Source organism: Lissotriton helveticus, chromosome 11, assembly GCF_964261635.1.
Source record: "Lissotriton helveticus chromosome 11, aLisHel1.1, whole genome shotgun sequence".
Lineage (NCBI taxonomy): Eukaryota > Metazoa > Chordata > Amphibia > Caudata > Salamandridae > Lissotriton > Lissotriton helveticus.
Genome location: NC_136072.1, coordinates 1,066,462,602 through 1,066,489,809, shown reverse-complemented (window position 1 = coordinate 1,066,489,809; position 27,208 = coordinate 1,066,462,602). Strand labels below are relative to the sequence as shown.

Here is a 27,208-nt window from a genome sequence, read left to right as displayed (position 1 = left end):
TCCTTTGATAGCGTGACCCCCCAAGGACTGGGTAAATGTTTAGCTCGACTGTGAAAGCCCAGCAGACTTCCCAGGGAGGTGCTGGGCCCTCCAGCTGGCTCAAACCAACCGCGGGGGAGTCTCGCGCACATCTCGCCGTGAGAAGATACCTCATCTGTTCAAAAGTCACAGCCTGGTCAACCAAGCAGAAGGGGCAGGCCCTGTGGTGTTTGTTCGTGGGTGGGATGATCTGGAGGCACTGGTCTCCGCTCCACTTGGGGTGCTGGTGGTAGTGGGAAACAATCTCTCCTCCAAGATGGACGCCAATACTGGAGTCGCGCTGTCCTTCCTCTACAAGAGTGACCCCTTCTACACCCTCTGCATGTCGGATCTGATGACCGCATCCCAGTCGGTCACCAACCAATTTCTGAAAGAGCAAAGGCATCTAACAGCGGTGAGCCCTTTAATTCCTTGTCGAATATAAATGTATGGGCTATTTAATGTCTCCGTGGGGGTGCTTTAAAGATAATATATTTCCAGTTCTAAAAAAATGAAGTAAAAAAATATAATAATTGCAAATGATATTTATATAGCGCCTCCTACCCCGTCGAGGCATTAAAACGCTTTGCTGCCAGTATCACTTTACTCCAGAACCCTTGATTAGAATTTAACTGTTAATAGGTTAGTAATACTTTTTTTTTCCTTTTTGGACATTAGTTGTGTTAGGTTTGAGCTCTTGATTTCCTGTGTCTTTAGTAGAGTTCAGACTAATATATACATGTTGTCCCGGGAACCTGATTTTTTAAAATATTCATGACGTTAAAAACAAACAATTGTTACACACAATAACGTGGAATGCCATCATAACAATTTTGGATTTTAGCATGCTGAAAAGCTGGGCACTGGGGAACCCTCAAGAGCTTGTACTGGAGTCATGCTTGCCATAGTCAAATGTGTATTAACATAAAATGCGTAAAATTGTCTTAATCTTTTTGTATTCCCCAAGGCTCTCTTGTATTTTGAGTGGAATTTGAAAGAGAATTTTACACATATGGAATATCCTTTTCCAAAACGACGTTAAATTGGAAAAACGGCACATTCACATTGATTTCGGCTCAGAGCACGTGCTAATCCTGTATTCTTTAGGCCCAGATCAGGTACCTGTACGCACTACATGCACAGATAGTCCATACGCCTCAGAACAGGCACTGTGCCCATAATGCTCTTTACAGATCAGGCATATTGCCTGTATGAATTTGCTCTAGGTACTATGACTGTGGCCACTACAGGCAGAGTGGGTTGTGGACCTGTTGCTATTACACCCAAGTCAGGCATTCATCAGCCCCAGAACAAGTAAGTCGCCCATGAACAGGCACTGTGTGTAGTCAGTAATCCTAGAGCAGGCATTGGGTGCCTAGTCAGAAAACCTAGAGTAGGTACTGTGTGTGTAGTCAGTAATCCTAGAGCAGGTACTGTGTGTGTAGTCAATAATCCTAGAGCAGGTACTATGTGTGTAATCAGTAATCCTAGAGCAGGCACTGAGTATAGTCAGTAGTATTAGAGCAGGCACTGTGTGTGTAGTCAGCAATCCTAGAGAGGGCACTGTGTGCCTAATCAGTAATCTTAGAGCAGGTACTGTGTGTGTAGACAGCAACCCTCGAGCAGGCACTGTGTGTGTAGACAGCAACCCTAGAGCAGGCACTGTGTGTGTAGACAGCAAACCTAGAGCAGGCACTGTGTGTGTAGTCAGCAATCCTAAAGCAGGACGTGTGCCTAGTCAGTACTCCATGAGCAGACTCCATGTGTGTAGTCAGTAATCCTAAAGCAGGAACTGTGTGTGTAGTCAGGAATTCTAGAGCAGGCACTATGTGTGTAGTCAGTCATCCTAGAGCAGGCACTGTGTGTGTATAATCAGAATTCCAAGAGCACATTCCATGTGTGTAATCAGTAATCCTAGAGCAGGTTCTGTGCGTGTAGTTAGTACTCCAAGAGCACACTCCATGTGTGTAGTCAGTAATCCTAGAGCACGTTCTGTGCGAGTAGTTAGTACTCCAAGAGCACACTCGATGTGTGTAGTCATTAGCCACAGACTAGTCAGCATGTCTGCAGTCATTAGCCACACAGCAGTTACTTTGTCTACAGTGACTGGACCCATATGAGGCACTGTGCCTGTTGTTATTCGATTTCAACAGGTTTTGTGCCTGTCATAATTGACCTTGGAGTGTGTAGCACATCTGCAGCCATTAACTGCAAAGTAGGCATGTTTCTGTAGTCATTAAACCGAGAGCAGCTGCTGTGCCTGCAGCCTCTAACCAAAGAGCTCACACAATTCCTACAGCCATTAGGCCCAGCACAGGTCTGGTGTCTGCGGTCGTAAGTCTTAGAGCTGCCGTACCGCCGCTGGCCATTATTTTAATATATGAGATACGGTGTCCATGGTGGTTAGCTCCAGAGCAGGCATCATGCTTAGAGTTAGTCTGAGAGCAGGTTCTGGGTCGACATTCAGCCCACCAGTAGGCTGTGCCAGGGCCGGATAGGCATTGTATGCCACTGGGAATTTCCCCGGTGGCCTTGGGTCCTTTTTGCCGTCCCTGGTACATCAGCCATTTCTCCCAGCTCACCAATGTTAATTGCTGCGGATACGGGGGAGACTTCAAGAGAGAGAGAAAGAGGGAGAGCAGAGGTGGACAGGAAGCGATCAGAGATAGAGGAGGGAAGAAGGCGAGAGTGAGAATGGATGGACGTCTGAAGGGTTGGATCTGGTTTGAGTATTTTTGTCAGGGTTGCTTTTGGTTCCCCAACTTGGGGACACACTGTTGCCTCTTGCCCTCCATCTGAGGCAGTTTCTTGCACCCCTCGCCCTTTCTCTTACTTCTTGTCATCTGTAGCAGTTTATTGTGCCCCCTCAACAACTATGTTCCCTCTTTCCCCCATCTGAAGTAATTTGTTGTGCGTTCTATCTCTTTGTTTTTCTCTCTTTCTCTCTGTGAACAAGCCCGGTGGCAGAGGGCTAGCGCGAGGCTGCGAGCGCATTCTTTTAATTGCTCACCTCATTTCCTGATCTACTGCTGAAGGCAAGCAGTCCCCTGTCCCTCATCCCGCTGATTACGAGCGGCTGCCTTTGCATTTTAACCCACCTCCCAACCCGTCCTGTTGACCCCGCCCACCCCCTCGCATCCGCCTACTTAGGCGTTCTTTCTCTTTCGCCTCAGCGTTGTGAACAAGCCCGGTGGCAGAGGGCTAGCGCGAGGCTGCGAGCGCATTCTTTTAATTGCTCACCTCATTTCCTGATCTACTGCTGAAGGCAAGCAGTCCCCTGTCCCTCATCCCGCTGATTACGAGCGGCTGCCTTTGCATTTTAACCCACCTCCCAACCCGTCCTGTTGACCCCGCCCACCCCCTCGCATCCGCCTACTTAGGCGTTCTTTCTCTTTCGCCTCAGCGTTGTGAACAAGCCCGGTGGCAGAGGGCTAGCGCGAGGCTGCGAGCGCATTCTTTTAATTGCTCACCTCATTTCCTGATCTACTGCTGAAGACAAGCAGTCCCCTGTCCCTCATCCCGCTGATTACGAGCGGCTGCCTTTGCATTTTAACCCACCTCCCAACCCGTCCTGTTGACCCCGCCCACCCCCTCGCATCCGCCTACTTAGGCGTTCTTTCTCTTTCGCCTCAGCGTTGTGAACAAGCCCGGTGGCAGAGGGCTAGCGCGAGGCTGCGAGCGCATTCTTTTAATTGCTCACCTCATTTCCTGATCTACTGCTGAAGGCAAGCAGTCCCCTGTCCCTCATCCCGCTGATTACGAGCGGCTGCCTTTGCATTTTAACCCACCTCCCAACCCGTCCTGTTGACCCCGCCCACCCCCTCGCATCCGCCTACTTAGGCGTTCTTTCTCTTTCGCCTCAGCGTTGTGAACAAGCCCGGTGGCAGAGGGCTAGCGCGAGGCTGCGAGCGCATTCTTTTAATTGCTCACCTCATTTCCTGATCTACTGCTGAAGGCAAGCAGTCCCCTGTCCCTCATCCCGCTGATTACGAGCGGCTGCCTTTGCATTTTAACCCACCTCCCAACCCGTCCTGTTGACCCCGCCCACCCCCTCGCATCCGCCTACTTAGGCGTTCTTTCTCTTTCGCCTCAGCGTTGTGAACAAGCCCGGTGGCAGAGGGCTAGCGCGAGGCTGCGAGCGCATTCTTTTAATTGCTCACCTCATTTCCTGATCTACTGCTGAAGGCAAGCAGTCCCCTGTCCCTCATCCCGCTGATTACGAGCGGCTGCCTTTGCATTTTAACCCACCTCCCAACCCGTCCTGTTGACCCCGCCCACCCCCTCGCATCCGCCTACTTAGGCGTTCTTTCTCTTTCGCCTCAGCGTTGTGAACAAGCCCGGTGGCAGAGGGCTAGCGCGAGGCTGCGAGCGCATTCTTTTAATTGCTCACCTCATTTCCTGATCTACTGCTGAAGGCAAGCAGTCCCCTGTCCCTCATCCCGCTGATTACGAGCGGCTGCCTTTGCATTTTAACCCACCTCCCAACCCGTCCTGTTGACCCCGCCCACCCCCTCGCATCCGCCTACTTAGGCGTTCTTTCTCTTTCGCCTCAGCGTTGTGAACAAGCCCGGTGGCAGAGGGCTAGCGCGAGGCTGCGAGCGCATTCTTTTAATTGCTCACCTCATTTCCTGATCTACTGCTGAAGGCAAGCAGTCCCCTGTCCCTCATCCCGCTGATTACGAGCGGCTGCCTTTGCATTTTAACCCACCTCCCAACCCGTCCTGTTGACCCCGCCCACCCCCTCGCATCCGCCTACTTAGGCGTTCTTTCTCTTTCGCCTCAGCGTTGTGAACAAGCCCGGTGGCAGAGGGCTAGCGCGAGGCTGCGAGCGCATTCTTTTAATTGCTCACCTCATTTCCTGATCTACTGCTGAAGGCAAGCAGTCCCCTGTCCCTCATCCCGCTGATTACGAGCGGCTGCCTTTGCATTTTAACCCACCTCCCAACCCGTCCTGTTGACCCCGCCCACCCCCTCGCATCCGCCTACTTAACGCCCACATGCATCAGCGCAGCGGACGAGCACAGCGGACGAGCGCAGCGGGCGCGCCGGCTTCGTGCCGGAGTCGCGCCAGAGTTAAGCCCGTCTGCGCCCGTCCGCGACGGGCCGGGACCAGGGGCCACACCCCTTGCCCCTCTGTTGTCATATACGCCTGCACAACTCCTTGCCTGTCACACTGAGGTGCCTCTTCCTCATACTCTCATGCAGCATCTTGTTGCATTAGATATTTATGCCCCTTATTCAGACCGTGTTATGCTGCCACATTCAATCACTCCCTTGCCTACGTCGGACATCGACTCCTTCCCTATTGGTCCCTCATCTCCCCCTCACACTGCCTCTGCCTATCTCCTCAATACTCGTTCGGCAGGCAAACACCAACTTGACCTGTTTAACCTTCTTACCACAGACTCTCCAGATTTCCTGTTCCTTACGGAAACATGGTTTTCGGAGGCTTCCCTTCCCGACATCCTTGCCATCCTTCCCCATTCTTATTATGTCCTCCGGGCCGATCGCCCTGCAGACAAAATCGGGGGGGGGGGTGTTGCCATGATTGTCCGTTCCACTATGCAATTTCAGCTTCTTCCCCAAGCAACCATCGCTGGAGTGGACTTTCTAGTCGCCCGCTCCTCCAATCTGCCTGCACCTCTCACTGTTGTCCTTGTCTATCGTCCTCCTTTGAACATGCCCGTATTTGTGGCCTCCCTGCAGGAACTCCTCGCCACGCTGGTGGTGAATAACTCCTCTGTTCTCCTACTGGGGGATTTTAACTACTGGCCTGGCGACCCCAGGGAGGACCCAGCATCTAAGGACTTCACGGCTACTCTCCTCTGCCTCAACCTGAAGTCCCATGTCTTGGTCCCCACCCACAACCTTGGACACATCTTGGACCAAGTTTGGTCATCCCAGGACATAGTTTCCTCTCCCAGCGTCCTCCCATGCACATGGTCTGATCACTCTCTTATCTCCTTTTCTATTAACACCGGTCCCCCTCACAAGTCCTTTCGTCCCAAGAATGTCTACACCCGTAGTTGGAATCATGTTGACCTGGCCTCTCTCTCTCACTCCCTTGCTTCTTCTTCCCCAGACCTCACCGACACCTCCCTTGACTCTCAGGCTGCTGCAGTTGGTAATTGGCTTTCCTCCGCATGCGATCTAGTAGCCCCCCTTAAGTTAGTTAAGTCTATTCGCCCTCATGAGGCTCACCGTTGGTTTAGCCCGGAGCTCAAGACTCTCAAATTGGAGCTTAGACGCTCAGAGCGCCTTTGGCGTCGTGACTACTGCCCTGACCACAAGGCCAAATACAAACTACTTCTCAGGGAGTACAAGAAGGCCATTCTGATCACCAAGACCAAATTCTTTTCCGAACAAGTGGCGCTCTCGGCTAACAAATCCAAAGAAATCTTCTCTTTGGTCAAGAACTTGGCCACCTCCGATCGTGTTTGCCCTCACTTTACTCCCTCTCAGGCCCTTTGCTCTTCCCTTAACAACTTCTTTATTGAGAAGATTGTTAATATTAAATCTAATATCCTGGTCACTCCTTTTACTCCTCTTTGCTCTGCCCCCTCTGCGCTTAAATCTTCCTTTTCTTCTTTTCCGCCCCTCACTTTGGACGCTTTTCTAGCCCTGCTCACTAAAATCAAGTCTGGCTCCCCCACTGACTGTGCCCCTGCCCGCATTCTCAAAACCCTTTTCTCCTTTTGCCCTGATACCCCTCTCTCTCTTCTTAATGCTTCTCTTTCCACCGGATTGGTCCCTTCTTCATTTAAATCTGCTATTGTTTCTCCTATTCTTAAAAAACCTGGCCTTGATTTTTCTCTTCCCTCTAATTTCCGACCTATTTCTCTTCTTCCCTATCTTGCTAAAATTCTTGAATCTTATGTTACTTCTTGTCTTTCTGCTTATGTTGAACGGAACCAGCTTTTGGCATCCCACCAAGCTGGCTTCCGCTCAGGTCATTCGACCGAAACCGTGGTGTTAGCCGTCCTTGACGAGCTCAAAGCCAAGGCCGACGTCAATTCTCCCCAAGCGTTGATCCTCCTCGATTTGTCCGCTGCGTTTGACACGGTCGACCATAATATCCTTTTGGACCGTGTCAGCGCAGCGGGCATACGAGGCACTGTCCTTTCCTGGATCACCTCTTATCTGACAGGTCGTTCTCAAGCTGTTCACCTTCCCGGCTTTTCTGCTCCCCCCCTCCCGGTGTCCTGTGGGGTCCCCCAAGGTTCCTCCCTTTCTCCTCTTCTCTTCAATCTTTACATTCACCCTCTTATCTCTTCCCTCCTTGAGCTGGGGGTCTCTGTGTATAACTACGCTGACGACCTCCAGCTCGTCTTTGACCTCTCCTCCTCTCCTCACGCTTTATCCTTTTTTCACTCCACTATGACTTTTATCTCTGGGTGGATGAGCGCCAACCACCTCAAGCTCAATCCAGATAAGACTGAGCTTGTTCTGATTGGCGGCTCATCCAGCCCCTGGTCTTCTGCTTTCTGGCCTCCCATTCTTGGCCCTTCCCCCACCCCCGTTCCCTCCGTTAAAACTCTGGGCATCAAGGTCAGACAGGACCTGTCCATGCATGGCCAGGTCAGTGCCGTGGTGTCCTCCTGTTTTCTTTCCCTCCGGATGATCCGGAAAATCTCTCGTTTCCTTTCTTTTGACTCCCTTAAAATTATTATTTCTGCTCTCATTACCTCCCGCCTTGATTATGGCAATAGCTTGTTCGCCGGCATTCCTGCTTATGAAACCCGCCGCCTACAAGCTATCCAGAACCAGGCTGCCCGTCTTATCTTTCACTTGCCTAAATCCCATCATATCACTCCCGTCCTTAAATCCCTTCACTGGTTGCCCATCTTGCAGAGATCCCTGTTCAAACTGGGGTGCCTTGTTTTTCGGGCCCTTGATCACTCTGGACCGGCTTTCATCAATTCTCTGATTTCCTTTCACACCCCTGCCCGCACTCTCCGTTCATCATCTTCTGCCCTTCTCACTGTTCCCCGTTTCCGCAAATCCCGCACTGGTGGAACCCGCTTCTCTGTTCTTGCCCCCCGGTTCTGGAACTCCCTCCCTCTTTCTATGCGTTCGATTCCTATTTTTTCTCATTTTCGTAAAGCGCTCAAAACTTTCCTTTTTGTCCAGGCCTACCCCCGCTAAACCTCCTGGCCCGTTCTGCCCGGTTCTTTAGAGCTCCCAGCGCCAGGAAGCCGTTTGGCCATCGCGCGCTTTACAAATACTTTCATTCATTCATTCCTCTTTCCCTCCATCTGTGGGAGTCGGTTGTGTCCCCTCACACTCTGTTCCCTCTTTCCCTCCATCTTCAGCAATTTCTCGTCCCCATACCTTTCTGTTCCCTATTATACTCCGTCTTCAGCAGTTTCTTGTCCCCCTCATCTTCTCTGTTCCTTCTTTCCCTTCATCTGCAGTAGTCTGTTGTGTCCTCTCACACACTCTGCTCCTCTTTGACCTCCATCTTCAGCAGTTTCTTGTCCCCAGAGTGCTATGTTCAACTCAGGGCGAACTCACCACAGACTCAGGTTGAGTTGAAAGTGGGTTTAATAGTATAATGGAACAACACCAAACCGGTCCTCTCCACTCCTCAGCCACCACCAGTTGCTCACTACCTAACATTTCACCCCAGAACTAAGCGACCACATAACACTCCACTCGCAAGGAGTGGGCAGCTGAAGTAGGGAACACAACACATCCCTTTCTTTATCAACAATAGAGAATAAAACATAAGAACAATACATATACAAGACTATCCAACATGATCAGTATTAATGCAAATTCACAAGCTTGACTCCTAAACTTCCTGGTGGTACAAATCTCTCCCCTCTATATAACAACCCTTCACTACCAACAATTCATCACACACTATCCAGAAATATTCTACTTGGGTTCCAAAAGCTTTTTCTCTGGCATCCCTTCACAATATATTTGTTTAAAGAATCCATGGCACCATACGCTCCAAGTACCCATTGAATGCATGAGTACAATAAAGTTTACAGCGAGAGCCTGAGTCACACAAAGGGATGCATTTAGATGTGTACACTATGGAATGCATAATTGTGTTTTACTTATGAACATCCTTTGTCTATATATGGGCATGCCAGTGCATTTGGTTCTCATATAATGTACAAGTCACAACAGTGGCAACTGGCAGGGAGCGGGGGGGGAAACAAAATATTTAAAACAAGCATTTGCAATGCAATAGGTCTCGTATTTGCGAGATTTTGAGAGCTACTGGCATTCTAAATGACAATGCCTTCAATTTATGTGCTTTGACAACCTGCAAGCGGTGCATAAAACACGCCCTTTCTACCTGTAGTCCTTGTTGACTTAACCCCTTCCCCTTCTTTCTGTGCTGTACCTGCTCTGTGTGTGAGGGAAGCTTGCACTGCTGCCGCCTGTGCTGTACCTACTCTGTGTGTGAGGGAAGCTTGCACTGCTGCTGTCCCTGCTCTGTGTGTGAGGAAGCTTGCACTGCTGCCGCCTGTTCTGTACCTGTTCCGTGTGTGAGGGAAGCTTGCACTGCTGCCGCCTGTGCTGTACCTGCTCTGTGTGTGAGGGAAGCTTGCACTGCTGCTGCTGGTGCTGTACCTGTTCTGTGTGTGAGGGAAGTTTGCACTGCTACTGCCTGTGCTGTACCTTTTCTGTGTGTGAGGGAAGCTTGCACTGCTGCTGCCTGTGCTGTACCTGCTCCGTGTGTGAGGGAAGCTTGCACTGCTGCTGCCTGTGCTGTACCTGCTCCATGTGTAAGGGAAGCTTGCACTGCTGCTGTCTGTGCTGTACCTGCTCCGTGTGTGAGGGAAGCTTGCACTGCTGCTGTCGGTGCTGTACCTGTTCCATGTGTGAGGGAAGCTTGCACTGCTGCTGCCTGTGCTGTACCTGCCCTCTGTGTGAGGGAAGCTTGCACTGCTGCTGCCTGTGCTGTACCTGCTCCGTGTGTGAGGAAAGCTTGCTCTGCTTCTCCCTGTGCTCTACCTGCTCCGTGTGTGAGGGAAGCTTGCACTGCTGCTGCCTGTGCTCTACCTGTTCCGTGTGTGAGGGAAGCTTGCACTGCTCCTCCCTGTGCTGTACCTGCTCCGTGTGTGAGGGAAGCTTGCACTGCTGCTGCCTGTGCTGTACCTGCTCTGTGTGTGAGGGAAGCTTGCACTGCTGCTGCCTGTGCTGTACCTGCTCTGTGTGTGAGGGAAGCTTGCACTGCTGCTGCCTGTGCTGTACCTGCTCCGTGTGTGAGGGAAGCTTGCACTGCTGCTGCCTGTGCTGTACCTGCTCCGTGTGTGAGGGAAGCTTGCACTGCTGCTGTCGGTGCTGTACCTGCTCTGTGTGTGAGGGAAGCTTGCACTGCTGCTGCCTGTGCTGTACCTGCTCCGTGTGTGAGGGAAGCTTGCACTGCTGCTGTCGGTGCTGTACCTGTTCCATGTGTAAGGGAAGCTTGCACTGCTGTTGTCTGTGCTGTACCTGCTCCGTGTTTGAGGGAAGCTTGCATTGCTGTTGCCTGTGCTGTACCTGCTCCGTGTGTGATGGAAGCTTGCACTGTTGCTGCCTGTGCTGTACCTGCTCTGTGTGTAAGGGAAGCTTGCACTGTTGCTGCCTGTGCTGTACCTGCTCCGTGTGTGAGGGAAGCTTGCACTGCTGCTGCCTGTGCTGTACCTGCTCCGTGTGTGAGGGAAGCTTGCACTGCTGCTGTCGGTGCTGTACCTGTTCCATGTGTAAGGGAAGCTTGCACTGCTGCCGCCTGTGCTGTACCTGATCTGTGTGTGAGGGAAGCTTGCACTGTTGCTGCCTGTGCTGTACCTGCTCCGTGTGTGAGGGAAGCTTGCACTGTTGCTGCCTGTGCTGTACCTGCTCCGTGTGTGAGGGAAGCTTGCACTGCTGCTGTCGGTGCTGTACCTGCTCTGTGTGTAAGGGAAGCTTGCACTGCTGCCGCCTGTGCTGTACCTGCTCTGTGTGTGAGGGAAGCTTGCACTGTTGCTGCCTGTGCTGTACCTGCTCTGTGTGTGAGGGAAGCTTGCACTGTTGCTGCCTGTGCTGTACCTGCTCCGTGTGTGAGGGAAGCTTGCACTGTTGCTGCCTGTGCTGTACCTGCTCTGTGTGTGAGGGAAGCTTGCACTGTTGCTGCCTGTGCTGTACCTGCTCTGTGTGTGAGGGAAGCTTGCACTGTTGCTGCCTGTGCTGTACCTGCTCCGTGTGTGAGGGAAGATTGCACTGTAGCTGCCTGTGCTGTACCTGCTCTGTGTGTGAGGGAAGCTTGCACTGCTCCTCCCTGTGGGGACACAAGAGGTGCGGGGAGGGAGTGCTTGTGTGGGGGGGGGGGTCCGGTGAGTTGATTGAAGGAATGATGAATTTGCGACACCATGCAAATGACGTTAGCTATTCCGGCTCCTCTGACTGTCATTGTGTGTCCTGCTGATGTAGTGATTGTGCTGACGGCAGAATGTTTGCGTTGGTTAAGGCTGGGTATAGCTGAACGCTATGTTCTGGGTCAGTTTTGAATGAATTTATCGATGTTCCTTCTTTTATGAATTACGTGGTAGCACGAGCTGTTTAAAAATTCGAGGGTGACAGTGACTGCTTAGGAACGTGCATATCAACAGATTAATAAAGTTTATTTAAATAAAGAAGCACATTGAACATTTTAAGACGAATGCAAACGTCTGGGATGCAGTCTCACAGTCAGAGGCGAAGGTAGGAGGCAGCGGGAAAAAGAAGTCCAGGTCTGTCTGAGAACAGGATATATTACACGGGCCTGACCACGGGCAATGAATTAGAACAAAAGTCAGTTTTCTACCAGGGGTGCCCAGGAAGAGAGGGATAGAAAAGGAGATGAGGGATTCAGGGAAGAGGGGAAAAGCGAACGAGGAAGTAAAATGGAGCAAGGAAGAGGAGAGCAAAAAAAGAGAAGAGAGATCAAGGGACGCATAATGTTGACTAACAGAGCGACAGCGAAAATGAGAATCATAAAGGGGGCGTCAATTTAAAGCAATTAAGCCAAGAAGACTAACTTTGAGCAAGAAAGACGAACAGAAAAAGGCGCGAGAGACAGAAAGGTAACTGTTTAGTGAGAAAAGCATTAAAAGAGAACTCCTGTGGCCACGTTTGATTAGAGGATAACTCGTAATTTAATTAAAAGTGCCGTGCAATTAATAAATAGGGTATGTTCTCAGCCCTAATGTCCAATCATAGTATTCTGTAAATCTTTACAGGTTTTACATGTTGCTACCGATTGCCAATTAAAGATCAGAGTGCTCTGGGGATGGATGAAAGCATGTGTGATTCACTGTGCTTCCGTTGTATCGCAGCTGGTAGCCCATGTAGGCAAATCATTTAGCTGCATTCACAAATGCTTTTATGCTGGACCTGTTGGCTTTACCAAGACTGGTAAAAAATAGCAAATACGTTTGTTTTATGTATAGACAGCATAAAGGAGGTAACGAACTGAATGAAACAAACAGTGTGATGACAATGTACTTTTCTGGCCTGGGGGAAGCTGGCTGGGGAGGGGGAGGAGAAATGCAAGGAAGTTAGGGGAGGAGAAGCCGAGAAGCCGCAGAGCACACGCTGGGCGAAGCCCTTTGATGTGCTGTGCGGCCGCGATGCGCGCTCTGTGCTGGGGGAGGGCCATTAGGAACAGGAACAGATGGCCATGAAAGTGTATGGGCCAAATGCGCGTGCCTGTACGTGCACTCGAAGAAAACGCCACGGAAAAAAGTGGTGGTTTGACTATCCGATGGAGCACATGAATTCTCCCCCATTTCCCATTGCTTCGCAATGGAAAAGGACGAGACCTAAAAAACACTTACCTCCTTGTGCCGCGGCCCCCTCAGACTCACTGCTCACCTCCTTTGTTTTGCTGAAGAGTCGGAAGCACACAGGCTCCCCTGAGCTAATCACAACATTGCAATGCAGCGTTGTGATTGGTCTGAGCACCATGGTTCGGCGCTCAGACTGGGACAAGGAGCCTGTGCATGTTCCCCACCCAGGCTGCATTACAGCCTGGGTGGGTAACATGTAAAGTGTGCATGATTGTTTGGCCGGCCCGAGACAGTCGGCCAAGCAGTTGTGCGCACTTAGTGTGCACAGTCCACTGCTCCTCCTTGAGCCATTAGCCCCGCAGCAATGAAAAGTAAAATGATAATAACCTTGTAATTATCATTTTATTCTTCACTTTTACACTGCTCTGAGAGCAGTGGGGCCACGCTCCTCTGCCTTAGTTCAGGAACCGTCCCTGCTTCACTATGCTGTCTATCCTAAATGATATTCACATACATTGTTGACATTGGCCTATTTTCTTTTTTTTTTTTTTTACTTCTTTTGATTGGCATTTAAGGGTTATTACATACACATAGTACATTTGTAGGATTATGGCAAACAATGTATACTATCGTTACCAGCATAAATCAATAAACAGGAGTGAAAGACATGTGAGCTAGATAGGTTATTCAAATCGAATTTTAAGTCAGCAGGTCTACACAGCTGTGGGAGGATGTACATGAGATATTCATAACCTATCGTTAAATGCGCAAAGCATGGTGCAGAATGAAATTGTAAGTGCATTGACAGATTGTATGTGAACAGGGACGACCTGGTTATGTGTGTGGAATCAGACATTGGTCCGCGTGTGATATGTGCACGGGCCTATTGATGTCATGGTGATGTGGGTGGAGTTGAGCGGTCCGAGTTGCCAGTGCGCATTCAAATATCTTTGGGTTTAGTTGCAACTGGCATCAGGTCCCATTACATGGACAGTTGTTCGTGGCATTAGGTAATGTCATGTATCCAAGTGTCAAATGTGGGAGCGTTCTGTTTCCCCCAGTGTATGGCAACTCTGTGTTTACTTAGTAGGAGCAACTTGGCTAGGAGACAGCCAGTTGCAATCGGGCCATCTTTAGTATATCCCAACAGGCCTAACAAGGATGTAGGTTCCAGCGTTATTTCCAGCATTTCTTGGATTGCATTGAAAATGTCCCCCAAATCTGTGCTACAGGAGGGCAGTTCCATGCCAAATGTAGGAATGAGGCTTGTGGGGAGTGGCATCTCCAGCAGTTGGTACCTGGTCTAAGACCCATCCGGCAGAGCTGCGGGGAGTTTCTGTAGAATCAATGAAGGAATTTAAAGTGAATAAGCCTTAGTTTGTAATTAGGAGATAGAAGTTCCAGTTGGCTGCAGCAAAATCACCATTGCTCATCTGTTATAGGCGGGTGTAGCTCTGAGTGCCATCCCTCGAGTGCCTTCGACTAAGCCACCTGGGTGGTGCGTTGCATAGTGTTTTAGAGGCGTGTGATAAGTCTGCGTGGGGGTGGGTCGGTCAGCATATGTTCAAGGGCCGGAAGGGTGGGAGGAGGGTTCAGAAATGTGCTGTGCATCTGGCGGAATGCTGCACAGATCAGATAGTAAAGTACCAGGTTGGGAAAGCTGGCGAAGCTTCCCCTACAGGCAGTGGCGAGGCTAGGAATGTGTACCCAGGGTATAAGTCTGCAAAAGTGTTGAGGTCCAGTTGCCGTGCTTTAGTTGTGTTGGCATTGTCTAGTAATGGAGGTAATTATGGATTATTGGCCAGGGGAATTGATGGGGCATATGGTATCCTGGTACCAGCTCTTTTATGCAACCCTTCCATGCCCACCGCAATGTTTCAACTGTGTTAGTGTCATTCCTGGGGGGCTTGTGTGCATGGTATACTACCACCTCAAGGGGGTAGGATCGGCTCTATCTTTTTCAACTGCAATGTGAGTTTAGAAAGGGGTCGGATATAGCCAGTGATGGAGGAACTGAGCCTGTGTACAGTAGGCGTATAAAGGAATATCTGGCACGCCCATCCCGCCTTGCTGGAGTGGGAGCGTGAGAAGCTCCCAGGAGATGCAGGCTTGTTTGCCAGCCCAGACGAGAGACACCATTAGTGAGCGCAGTTTTCTGAACAGAGCCTGGCTGAGCGAAAGGGGGAGATTACGAAAAGGTATAGTAATTTAGGGAGAGAGATCCCTTTTGCCACTGCTATCCCGCCCGCATGTGATAGTGGGAGTTTAGACTAGGTAGCCACCTTCCTTTCGAGCCAAGCTACAGTGCGTCCGTAGTTCATATTCCAAAGTTCTTGTATGTCGCCACTTACCCAAATCCCCAGGTATTTGACTGGGCCCACGTTAAGGGATATTCCAGCACAAAGGGGTGTGTGTGGTTGGTTAGGGAAAATAGCGTTGATTTGAACTAGTTGATCTGGATGCTAGATAAACCCCTAAATTTGGTTATTTCGCGTATTACGGGGTTTAAGTTCTCTCTTGGGTCATGTATATAGAGTGTGATGTCATCGGCATATAATGAAATAATCAGCCCTCTAGAAGTGAATCTCAGTCCTCTGGCCACGTGATGTTGTCTAAGACATGCCGTCAGCGGCTCCATCGCAATAGTGAAGAGGAGGGGTAATAGGGGGCACCCCTGTCGTATGCCACGGGTAATGTGGAAGGGAGTCTAAGGCAAGCTATTTACACGTAGCTGGGCTGTGGGTTCGGAGTACAAGAGTGAGATTTGTTGTATATATAGTGGGCTAAACCCCAGTCTAGACAGAATGGTGAAGAGGTATGACCATTTTAAAGAGTCAAATGCCTTTGTTGCATCTAAGAGGGCTGCTAGAGCAGGCACATGGGGGGTCAAGAGGTGTAAAACAGTAAATCATTTGCACAGGTTGTGTGCTGTTGATCGACCAGTTAAGGTATGAAGCCTAATTGGTCAGGTCTAGCGATGAGGGTTAGGAGTGGCTGCAGTCAGTTCACGAGTTGTTTTGCGTACATTTTGTTGTCTATATTTAAGAGCAATAGTGGGCAGTATGAATGCCGGAGGTTCTGGGTCTTTCCGGGTTAGTGCTAGTATTACTGCTTCACTCATAGTTGGGGAGAGGACCCCGGTCTTCGTTGAATCCTGATCGACTGCAAAAGGTATGGCGCTAAATTTGGTGCATAGCATTTATAGAAGGAGGCTGTGAGTCCATCCAGCCCTGGGGCCTTGTTGCTCAGTAGGCTGTTTATGACCTGAAGAATATCTTCCATGGTGAAGGGTTCATTGAGGTATGCCAATGCACCCTGCCTAGCCACAGGTAACTCGATAATTTAAATAAGTGGTTAGTTTCTCGGGTATGTTTGGGAAGGTGGAGGTATATAGTGTGGAATAGAAATTTGTTAGGTGTTTAATATCTCCTGTGGGCCCCTCACCAGATTAGAGTCCTTATCTAATAGATCTGTAATATAGGATGCATTACGCGGTGGCCTGAGGATGGCAGCTACAGTTTTGGCAGGGCAACGCCTCCCACGTATCTTCTAGTGATGGCATATTTCCATAGGAAGTGTGATTCTCGCCGAGCTATGTCCTCGAATTCACAGATTTTCTCCCTGAGGGGTGCCAAGTGTGCCTGTTCATTGGTGCTGTAATATTGTAATTCAGTGTCTCAGATAGAGGTTTCCTGCTCCCTCAGAGAGTGTCTAATGGCCTTCAGTACACCGGCCTGTCTAGCAATACATGACTCACTTATTACCACCTTGAAGGCTTCCCAGAGAGTAGAGGGGGAGGGTACTGATCCTTCATTTAATGGGAAGTACTCTACTATGTCCCTGCGGATTTCCTCCTTGAAGGCTGCATTTAAAGGGGCATGAGGTGGGAGTCGCCGGATAAATTCCAGAAGAGGAGACGTTGGGATCATCAGACGGATTGAACTGGGGGCATAGTTGGACAACGTATGCGGTAAATGTCTAATGTCATGTCGCTATGTCTTTAGATACCAGCCAGAAGTCAAGCCTGGACCAAGCGTTATGTTGAGCCGAAAAACAGTTGCTCTCCCTCTCATCCAAATGCCACTGTTGCCAAATGTCTACATATGTGTTTTCTTGTACAATTGAACTCAGGGTCGACCCCGCCTTGTGAGCCCCGAGTGTCCAGGATTTCGTCAAGTATAGCATTAAAATCTCCGCTTTAAATGATGGTGTCATAACCAAGTGGTGCGATCTTAACCCAAAGGGTGCTAGAAAACTCTGGCTCGTCCGTGTATGGGCCATATATCGCTATCATCGTTATCTTGGTAGTCCTCAGTGGGCCTCCCAGCACAACAAATCTCCCATTGGGATCTATCTGTGAGTGGGATGTGGGATGTGGTCCAGCCTAGCCCTCGGCGGATTAATATGGCAACGCACCTGGTGTAGTTAGAGTATGCCGAGAGATAGACGTCGCATCAGCGTTTATGGTGTAGTTTAGTGGATGAAGTACTGTTAAGGTGCATCTCTTGGAGGAAGCAAACGTCAATGTTGTGTCAAAGTAAATATGCCTGAATGAGACGTGCTTTCTTGTGGTTGTTTAGGCCACGTATGTTCCAAGTAAGGAAAGTGTACGTCGTCATTTAATTCAGTGGTGTGTAATATGTGTGAATGTGGCCTGGCTTGGCCGCTTGGTCGTCTGTTGCACACTAATGTCGTGGTTGGAGTATAATTGGGTTATGAATTGTATGTGCAGTGAGCCCAATGAAGTTTCTATGTACATGTATATCCCAGCAGGTGTCATAGCTCAGTGTTCCCTATCTGCCCTCCACAAAAGAACTGACCCAACAATCCCAGCTCATCCCCCCTCCCACACCAACCTCTAATTAGGTTGTGTACTTGAACCCACCCTCCCTCTCGCAATCATAACAAACCCCAAAAATAGAAGGAGTGGAATGGGAGCTCTCCCAGGTGGCTTGAGAGCGCCAGTGAACTTCCCAGCCTAGTGGCGGTGTGGCCGAGATGTCAGAGATATCAAAGGAGTAAAGGCTACCATCAGTCAAACAATTAAACCAGAAGGAGGCAGCCTGATGTTCATATACAGAGTCTGTTCTCGGCTGTGCCGTTGCGGATCCATATCACCGCAGCAGGTGTTCCATTAATCTCAGATCCTAGTTCCGCGGATTGTTCATATTGAAAAGCCAGTCATTGTCACTGAGTCCAGCTCCTGCAGGGCCATGCTTAGAGGATTCAGGAATGTGTTTCTTACCGCCGATGTGCTTGGCAAACTTTAGAGTCAATTTGACATCAGTGAAGAAGTGTGTGGGTGGCTGTTGTATGTAACTTTTAGCTTAGCTGGGTACAGAAGGGTTTATGGTGCTCCATCTCACTGCAACTAGCCATAAAGTAGGATGCATACGGTAACTATGCCTTGTTTCTATTTAGTTTCAGACTGCTCACTATATGTCCTGAAGATGATCTTAAATCCCTAAAAGATCGAAACGCCGTTGACACTTTCACTATATATACTCATGTGGAGTTCCAATTGTGTTGTCAATGTGATGTTATGTTTTTAGTTCACTATCAGTTTGTCACATCACGCACTCTTCACTTTATGTGAGCACCTGACTATTATCCTAAGTACACAAAATCAAACGTGTGTGTAAAATAAAGTTTACTTTACACTACATATGCTTCCCTAGTTCTGTGTCCCCATTATGATTAATTGTCTAGCCTAAATCAAGCCCCATTGTCCCCATACGGGCTCTCTACTTTCAGTACCCGACTCTTGAGGCCAACCCTGAACCACTGTCCTCTTAAAACATATGCTAACCCCAGGTTCACGTTTTGGTGTACCCTTGTTTTTCTATACTAATGTCCTATTCACAACACAGAGGTAACTTGTGATAGTCTCACGATAATGCGCCAAATGACTGCGTGAAAACCAACGTGTGCCCAGAAAAAATGTGAAACACTAACGTGAAATAAGTTGCGATGCCCCAAATCACGATACAAAAATCAGCGATAACCAGCGACAGGCCTGCAATTTCCATGCGTCATGCGGAAAATGCACTATAAACGCAACAAAAAAACACACCCAAACCAAAAGAAACTGCATAGCACCATGGATGCACCCAGACCGAGTGCAGAGGACAACTCGAACCCCACAAGCCCCACTGAGGATCAGCCAGGAACCCCGTGGCCGTGGAAGGGCAAGGAGAAGAGGAAGACAGGGTTCAGTCCGCAGGAAAAACGGATCATAGTTATGAAGGTGATAGAACACTACCAACAACTGTTCGTCACCTCCACGGTGTCATTGGCAACCCAAACGGAAATATGGCAGTCCATCGTGAACAACGTGAATGCAGTCGGAGTGTCGAGGAGGTCAATGGAGGAGGTCAATAGGAGCTCGCATGAAGTGAATAGCCAAACAAAGCAGATACTCGCCCGAACCGGAAGGCAGCAACTGCGACTGGAGGTCGGAGTCCTGCGCCACAGGAAGAGCTGGATGAGCTGAAGGAAACGGTGGCCACATTCATCAGTGTGGAGATGATGGCAGGAGTTGGGGGTCCGGACACAGCTCGATATGACCTGACCCAACAGCACCAGGAACTGGGGGGACGGGGGGAGATGGGCACAATGGCACACATGCACAATTATGTGTAGCAGACTGCACACCCACAATGATTGTGGAAAATGTCCCTGATACCCTTGGCACATTGCAGCACACATAGGAACACCAAGTAGGCCCCCGTCCACTATGTGCACAAAGGGGGCCCCCTCCCTACCACCAATCTCATAACCTACCCATGTACATGTGCTGAATCTAGCAAAGCAGGGGCTCTGTGAGCCACACTGACAATGCAAGTGACACTGCAGGACCAATAGCAAGGCTGCAGTCAAAATACATGACATGGTGCACGACACAACACCGAGGTGGCCCAGTGTGGATCACATCCTAAAAGGAGCAGGTCACACACAGACCCATCCACGTGCACATACAACCTCTGACATCAACAACACATCTGCAGACAAACATTGCACAAGAGTACAAAAACCGTCAAAGAGCACAAATGACCCAAGTCGCCAACATCTCAGCACAGTAAAAGCACACAGGTCAAAGGCACACTGCCTCAAAGGGATACGGGGCTGCTAAATCAGAGCTGCAGGGGCGACTCTCCCACAATACAGCACACACACATAGCAATCACAGCACATCAACATTGACGACGATGTGGTACAAAGTCCAACACTTTCACTACAGAACAGAGGGCAGAACTGGTGCCCCTTTTGCATAGAAACTGGCCAATCACATCTGGGATAGCAGGAATATGTGATATGATAATGTTCGAGTACAACCTCACATCTATCATGTATTTATTTTATTTTATTTATAAAGTTTTTTGTAGGCCGAACAAGATCCCGAGGGATAACAGAGCACTTTACAATATGATGGGAGGAAGGACAAAAGCAATATCTATAACAATATCATAAGAGGAAGGGAGGGAAAGAAAATACAGTGCAAAACTAGGATGGTAATACAATAAAACAAGTGTAGGCGGGTAGCAAGGGTGAAACACAGTGTATAACAAGGAGCCAGCTCTTCTAAAACAGGCACAATGTACATTGACATGCAGTCTGTATGTAAACATGTACAATGGGTCAACATACATGGAACGCACTGTTAACCTGCACCTCCCCTATACATTGCAGAGGGACAATCAACACCTCCTGAAGAGCAGATTAGACATCTCCTATGTGATGATGAAGAGGACCCCTGACCATCAGCTCCGACACCCTCCAACGGCTCGTGGACAGCCACCGCACCCCACCTCCAGGAGCAGGGCAGCCAAGCTGCATCAAGGTGACCCCACCCCCTGCATAGCCCACACACCAGGAGGCATCCACCACCAAGGCAGGCTCCCAGGACCCACACGAACAACACATGGCATTCCAACACCGTGTGTCAGACTGCCAGAGGGGGCTGGCTGAACAGGTGAGGGTGGGTTTCAACCTCATGGCAGCCAAACGTGATGCCATACATGGGTGTATGAGCCCCATCAGGGACCACTCTACAGTTCCTAATGGACCCCCACTGTCCTCTCCATGCTCTACAACCAGCCGCGGCCAGCCGTGGGAGTACCTGCAGGACGGTGACGTGGAGAAGGAGAGGGGCAGGGTGGGGGGTAGTAATGTATGGATTACGGAGCTTCCCAGGTAAGTAAACATTTAAATAAATAAAACAAATTTCATTGAGTGCACTGCATCCCTAAATGCGATGCAGTGTGCGCAACGAAATTCGTTTTATTTATTTAAATATTTACTTACCTGTAAAACTCCGTAATCCATACATCACTACCCCCCAACCTGCCCATCCCCCTCCCCCGCCCTGCAGGTACTCCCACTGCCGGCCGTGGCTGTCTACAACACTCCTTGGCTGACCTCACTGGAGCCATTACTTTGATACAAGAACTGTCTAGTCAGACAGGCTCCAGAACATTCTTCCCGTACTTAGTCAGATCTTATAAAAACTGCATGGCTTGCTACACTTTCCTGCACAACCTATGCAAAGGGTGAGCTGCCAGAATATGGAAACCGCAATATCAGTGGGACCAAATGTCGAGGATAAAGAATCGAAAAAACAATATTGACAGGTAAGTAAGTCTAGATTTTTTATATGAATCTACGCAGCACATATATCTTCAAGGTACGTAAGCGTGGAGTTAGGAATAGTAAATCAACACTTCCCTTGGAGCACCCACTTTTCTATAATGTGTCCCTAAATATCCTGTTATCCAGGGTGATGTTGGTGACGTCAATATTAAGTAGTACAACAATGCAAAGACCATTTGGAAGTTTCGAAGGTGGAGAACCGGGTTGGAGTCTTGGCAGGGACGCTCATCATTCTGTAACGCAACTGGTGCTCATGTAAAGCGCTCTGATGCCTTCGAGTCGAGTTTGCGCTATATAAATAAAAAAAAACAAAAAACTTTGGTGTAGGTGCCCAAATAAGTGCCAGTGCCAAACCGTTTGAACACTGACTATTGAGTAGTTGGTAACCAAATTTGCATTGCATGTCCCCAGTGCTCTTCTGACACTGCCATGGGGCAATGACACGAGCAATCCTTGCACAGCTTGCAAAAAATGGATTCAGTGCATCTTTGTGTTTTTCTTGCCCTGAATAGTTATTTTCAATACAGCGTATGTACAATTTATGTAGTGACAAAAAAAACGTTGTCAATCATAAGAGTTTTCTAAACACATTGATTTGCGGCCTGCCCAGCGCCAGCAATCAACCTGCAATCCTACAGAGCATGAGTACACTTTTATTTTGTTTGGCTTTACTCTTATTGTAATCTATCATCTCATACATGCAGCTTCCTGCTGAGAGGTGCTAGTTTTTAGTGACCTGACACTGTTGCCATAACCCGAATCCCAATTTCAAACCTCATCCCATGTAATCAAGGTTTCAACCTTTTTAAACATACGATAATAAAAAATAAATTAAAAAAATTGAATTCGTTTCAATGTTGTGAGCATTAGCTGTCTGCCAGAGTTATTTGTCGTTACTTTTGCAAAAGGCGGGTGGGGGTTCTCTCTTACCACATGCAGTTGGTGCATCATTCCACCTAGAGTAGTTATCTTGCAATGCATGAGGCATATGGGCAGGGGGTTGCTATATTTCAAAACTACACAAGTTTGTCATATTCAATTCACGATGCGATCACTTCAATCAGCATTACCACCCTAGCACTGCCAATGCTACCGATACTGCCACACTACCAGCCCGTCAGGACCATGCTACCACCTAAGTACTACAGCACTGTTCTCCCTTACCCTGCCCCCACTGTAATATACAACCATTCCACTGCACTGCCATCTTTCATCACTATGAAAATACCTGATTGCAGCACACTACCACTCAGCACCCTGACACTGATACACATCAATACGTACTACCCTCCCCAGGCTTACACAGCTAACTGAAATACCTCACCACCACCCACCACCTACCACCATTACACCACTACATCCCAGTAAGTACACCTCACAACTTCGAGTATCTTCAAAGCACCACGCTCCCACCATAGTTGTGCACCACAACTGCGCACAACCACTTTAACAAACGTGATGTTAGTTCCTCCCTCACCTCTGTACATCAGGACAAAACCCCGCTCGACACTGCCAACACTCCACACAAGCATACAATCTACTTCATCATGCAGCCTCCACCCTTCACCTGAAAACCACATCACTGCAGCATGTGTGCATCCATCATTACTACAATAGATCACTGCACTGTGACCTCGCCACTATACCACTACCAACAGAACCACAGTACAACCCATCATCACCATACTGCCAAACCCCGTCACTACCCTCTCACCACTACACTACCACTCTCACCAAAGGCACAATCATCTAACATCACCAAATTATCAACTCCTTCCAACCCACCACATTCACCACCACCACACTACTACTCTTTACCACTGGATAAACCAAAAGTATCTCTACCACTGCTCTACCTCACCCAGAACCACATTGCAAGCCCCATATTACACTACAACCTCAAACTATAGACGAATTAAGCTAAGGTACAAATATGATGAAAACAAACTACCCCATAAATATTACAATACCAAAACAAAACAGAAACAACATAACATCCATCACAACACAACCGTCAAAACTGCACACAAATTAGACAACACAGTAAAATAACAAAAGTAATACACTGACATAGACACAAAAACCAAACATCACACAAGAAAATTAGCAATACAAAAAAGCAACCAAAACGCAACCCCATTATGACAACAAAACACACAGTAATAATAGACAACAACACAAAACAATGCTAATACAACAACAATGGTTCCAACCTATGGGAGGTATTGAAGTGAGGTTGAGGATTTTATAAACGGCAAGTTCTCCATCCGAGTGATGGTTCCAGTGGAGGCATTCAAACACGGTTCAGGAGCTTATAAACATAGGGCCGGTGTATGCCCCATGTAAGGCATTCAAATATGGCTCAGGATTTTATAAACAGGCCTGCCTGTCTTTCCGAGTGGGGACTCCAATGGGAGGTAGTGACGTAATGTTCAGGAGATTAACTGGATTCAAATGTTGAAAGTGAGGAGCCTCGGGTGTTTCTCTGAGGTCTAGGACCCAACCGCTTGGGAAGTGTTGGACATTAATTACATTATAGGTAGGCAGACGAGTGAGGTAAGGAGGGCGCTGTCAAGAGCCAGGATCCATACTTTCAAGATCCTGCAGCATGGGTCTCCTGTATCTTGGCGCTAGCCTGTATTACTTATCACAAAGCACTTCAACGCCTCTTCAGGGGTAGTAGGCACTATATACAAGCAATTACAATACAATGCAATAACTGTCAAACGGCAAGACTAGCCTGCGGGTTAGCTGGGTGTAGGCCAGCAAGAATTCTTGCATCAACCTACTTTACAAATATCGAGATTAATCAACACAAGCATTGGCAGAGCCAATAGGTCTTGCCAATGTTGTTTTAGCCATGTTACACACCAGCATGGACACTGTTCAGCATGGCTAAGAATTAGTGGCATAAAGGAGAGTGGCATGGAGTGGCGTGGAGTGGCATAGAGTGTAGTGGAGTGGCGTAGAGTAGAGTAGGGTGGATTCTTGTGGAGTGGCATGGAAAGAATTGTCATGGAGTGGTATTGAGTGGAGTGGCGTAAAGTGTTGTGGAGTGTCATGGAGGGAGTAGAGCAGAGGTCTTCAAACCTTTTGATGCCGAGACCCCCTTGTCAAACCTTTTTAGGAGTAAGGACCCCCTTCTGACGAAAGTTTCTAGAACCTGGTCCTCCTCATTATCGACAACCATAAACGACCCCAATTCCCACACAAAATCATTTTTACAGTGGGGAAATAATATTAGGTCAGAGGTGTAGCTAAAAACAAAGGGCCTCATTTATGAGGAATTGGCATTGGGCAGCACCGCCAGTCTTCTTACTGCGCCAATGTGAAAATGCAGGAATGCGCCACATTTATGAAATACGGTTCATTCCGGACCTTTCCTCTTGCGTTGGCGCACAAATTGCTGCCTAGCACCAATATAGGCAGGATTGTTTTTGTGCAGGAAGGGCACTTTCCTGCACAAATACAATCCTGAGAAATGTTTTCCTCTTTCTCTTTCTATGTGAGCTGCAGAATGCAGCACACGTGGAAAGAGGAATAAATGAGGAGACATGTTTTCACTGGGAATATATACATTTTTGGTGCTGCCCCAGGTTTAACTGATTTTGTAAATATGGAGCAGCATCAAAATCCATGGGTGCTGCGTGGGAACACCCATGCAGCGCACATGGAATACCTCCTTGATGCAGAATTAGGCAAGCCAGCAACTTGCCCTGCTTTGTCTTACTGAATATCAATGAGGCCATGCAAAGTGACTTTGCTCCGCCTCATAGATATATTTTAGACACTTGCGCCGCCAGAGCGTCAATAAAACTGGTGCTCTGGCAGCGCAAGACTCTCAAAATATTCTCTATGTTTTTTAGGTCTTTCACCATCAGGTACCTACATATACAATAAAGGGCATCGTAAATAAAAAATAAACTTAAAAAGTCGTTACTCAGTGGGAAATGCACTGTAGTACATTATGAAACCTCTATTAGTTAATGCACTGTAGAGGTCTGTGTGCAACCAGAGAGACACAGAAATAAATCTTGGGTGGTGCAGTGGAGAATAGTTAATCTTTAGTGCTATGAGGTCACAACCTGTGACAGAAAGCACTGAGTAGGTAAATCATTATTTTATACTTGCATTGCACACAGTGAAATATAGACTGATACAAAATGCGTAAATACTTATACAATAAAATGGTTCTTCCAAAATGTAGATTTGAGGAATACCAGGGCTTTTGTAATGCAATTTCTTTTTTAAATAACTGTCACTTCAACACCTCCTTAGTGGTACTAAAGGCGGTGTAAGTACAGGTATGATTAAAAGCAAACACTTCACAGCCCAGTTGTTAACTCTTTGCACTACCTCACAAAAAAACAATTTGTCATCCCAAAGCTTGGAGTGATTCATGGGGTCCCAAGCACACTTCACGCTTGCAGATAAACTAATGGGGCACATTTGTATTTCGTTTAGGCTACCAGGCACCCTGGCACTAAACCTTTACACAGCACAGGCGACTCAGATAAAGCATTTAACAAGCAACATTTGCTGTCCCAGCAGGGCTGTCTTTTTTACAAAACGAAATAAAATGTTTTAGAATCCAGGCAAAGTGAGGCTGGGGAATGAGCAACCCCCTTCCCAGGACTCCACCCCCCCCACCCCCTCCCCCCTCCCCGTCCCCCCGGGGGTTGCACCCAGTGCTTTAAATGGGCCGGTACTGTACCGGCACTTTTATATTTTGAGAGTGGGAGAGTACTGGTACTTCTCAAGAGAAATGCTGTACCTGCACTTCAATTTTTCAATTTCAAGCACTGGTCGCGTCCCACAGATTGAAGACGTCTGCCCTAAGGCGACAAGACAAGACGTCCCAGATTTCCCTGGACAGTCCAGGTTTCCCAACACTTCTGCTAATTTTTAATATATGCCCCGGTTTTTGGGTCCAAGGACAAGTCTTACTTCACAGCCACATTTTTAGGTATTCTCTCCTTTCAGGAGCCTCTGAAGTATGACATATTGTATTTGTTTCTACCAGTTATCACAGGAGGAGGTCGCTGCCTGCTCTCAGCAAAGACACAGAGTGGGGATTAGGGGTTGGGGGTGTAGTAGGGGTTTGCGCAAGGTGGAGGTCCAGCCTTTAATAACCCTACATAAGATTAGCCCTGTAAGTTTGTGTGTGTATATACGAGCAGGGCCGTACTGGGAACCGTAACTAACTGCTCGCTCGCTGGCCCCTTGGGGATGCGGGCGAGCTGTTTACTTGGACCGATTTCGGCCGATTTTGTTACAGGGAGCCAATATTGCCAGCTCCCCGTAACAAAAATGGCCCTGCAGGGGCCCAAAACCAGCCCCCACCCTCGCGGCCCACCAGGGAAACGCCCGGTGGCCAGTCCGGCCAGTCCGGCCCTGTATACGACATTGACAGGTCTAATGCACCCACACAACATACACACACGTACTTTTTTTTAATGATAGAATTTTTTGTTTTTGTTTTAAAGGACATGCAAAAGGCGGTACAGGCCAGATATAGAAATAAGACTGATGGCTTTAGTCCTACTTTTTTGTCCCACCTGTCTCGGTTTTCCCTTCTCAAATTCAGGTCACCTCCCCCTCCTCGAATATGCAGGTTTGAGTCCAACAAGGTATCAGACTATGAGGGGCGGGGGCAGTAGCCCCCATGCACCACAAACCTTCAACTAACTCCTCTAGACACTACCCATGCCACTCCTAGCCCCTCCCCCTTCGTCCATGCTAACAAATAAATTGTGTAATATGTGACTTGCTAGTTGTACAAGTCATTGCAC

The 27,208-nt window shown here is 48.5% G+C and overlaps 1 protein-coding gene across 1 annotated transcript in view; it reads left to right on the top strand.

Annotated features, from left to right (window-relative positions):
- The first annotated feature begins 284 nt into the window (after nt 1-284).
- The window catches only part of LOC144791488 (uncharacterized), a 62,154-nt gene continuing 35,230 nt past the window's right edge, over nt 285-27,208 (top strand). Inside the window, exon 1 of the mRNA XM_078666183.1 lies at nt 285-433. Coding sequence (XP_078522309.1) covers nt 296-433 — 138 coding nt within the window. The 5' untranslated portion in view covers nt 285-295. The remainder of the gene's footprint in view (nt 434-27,208) is intronic.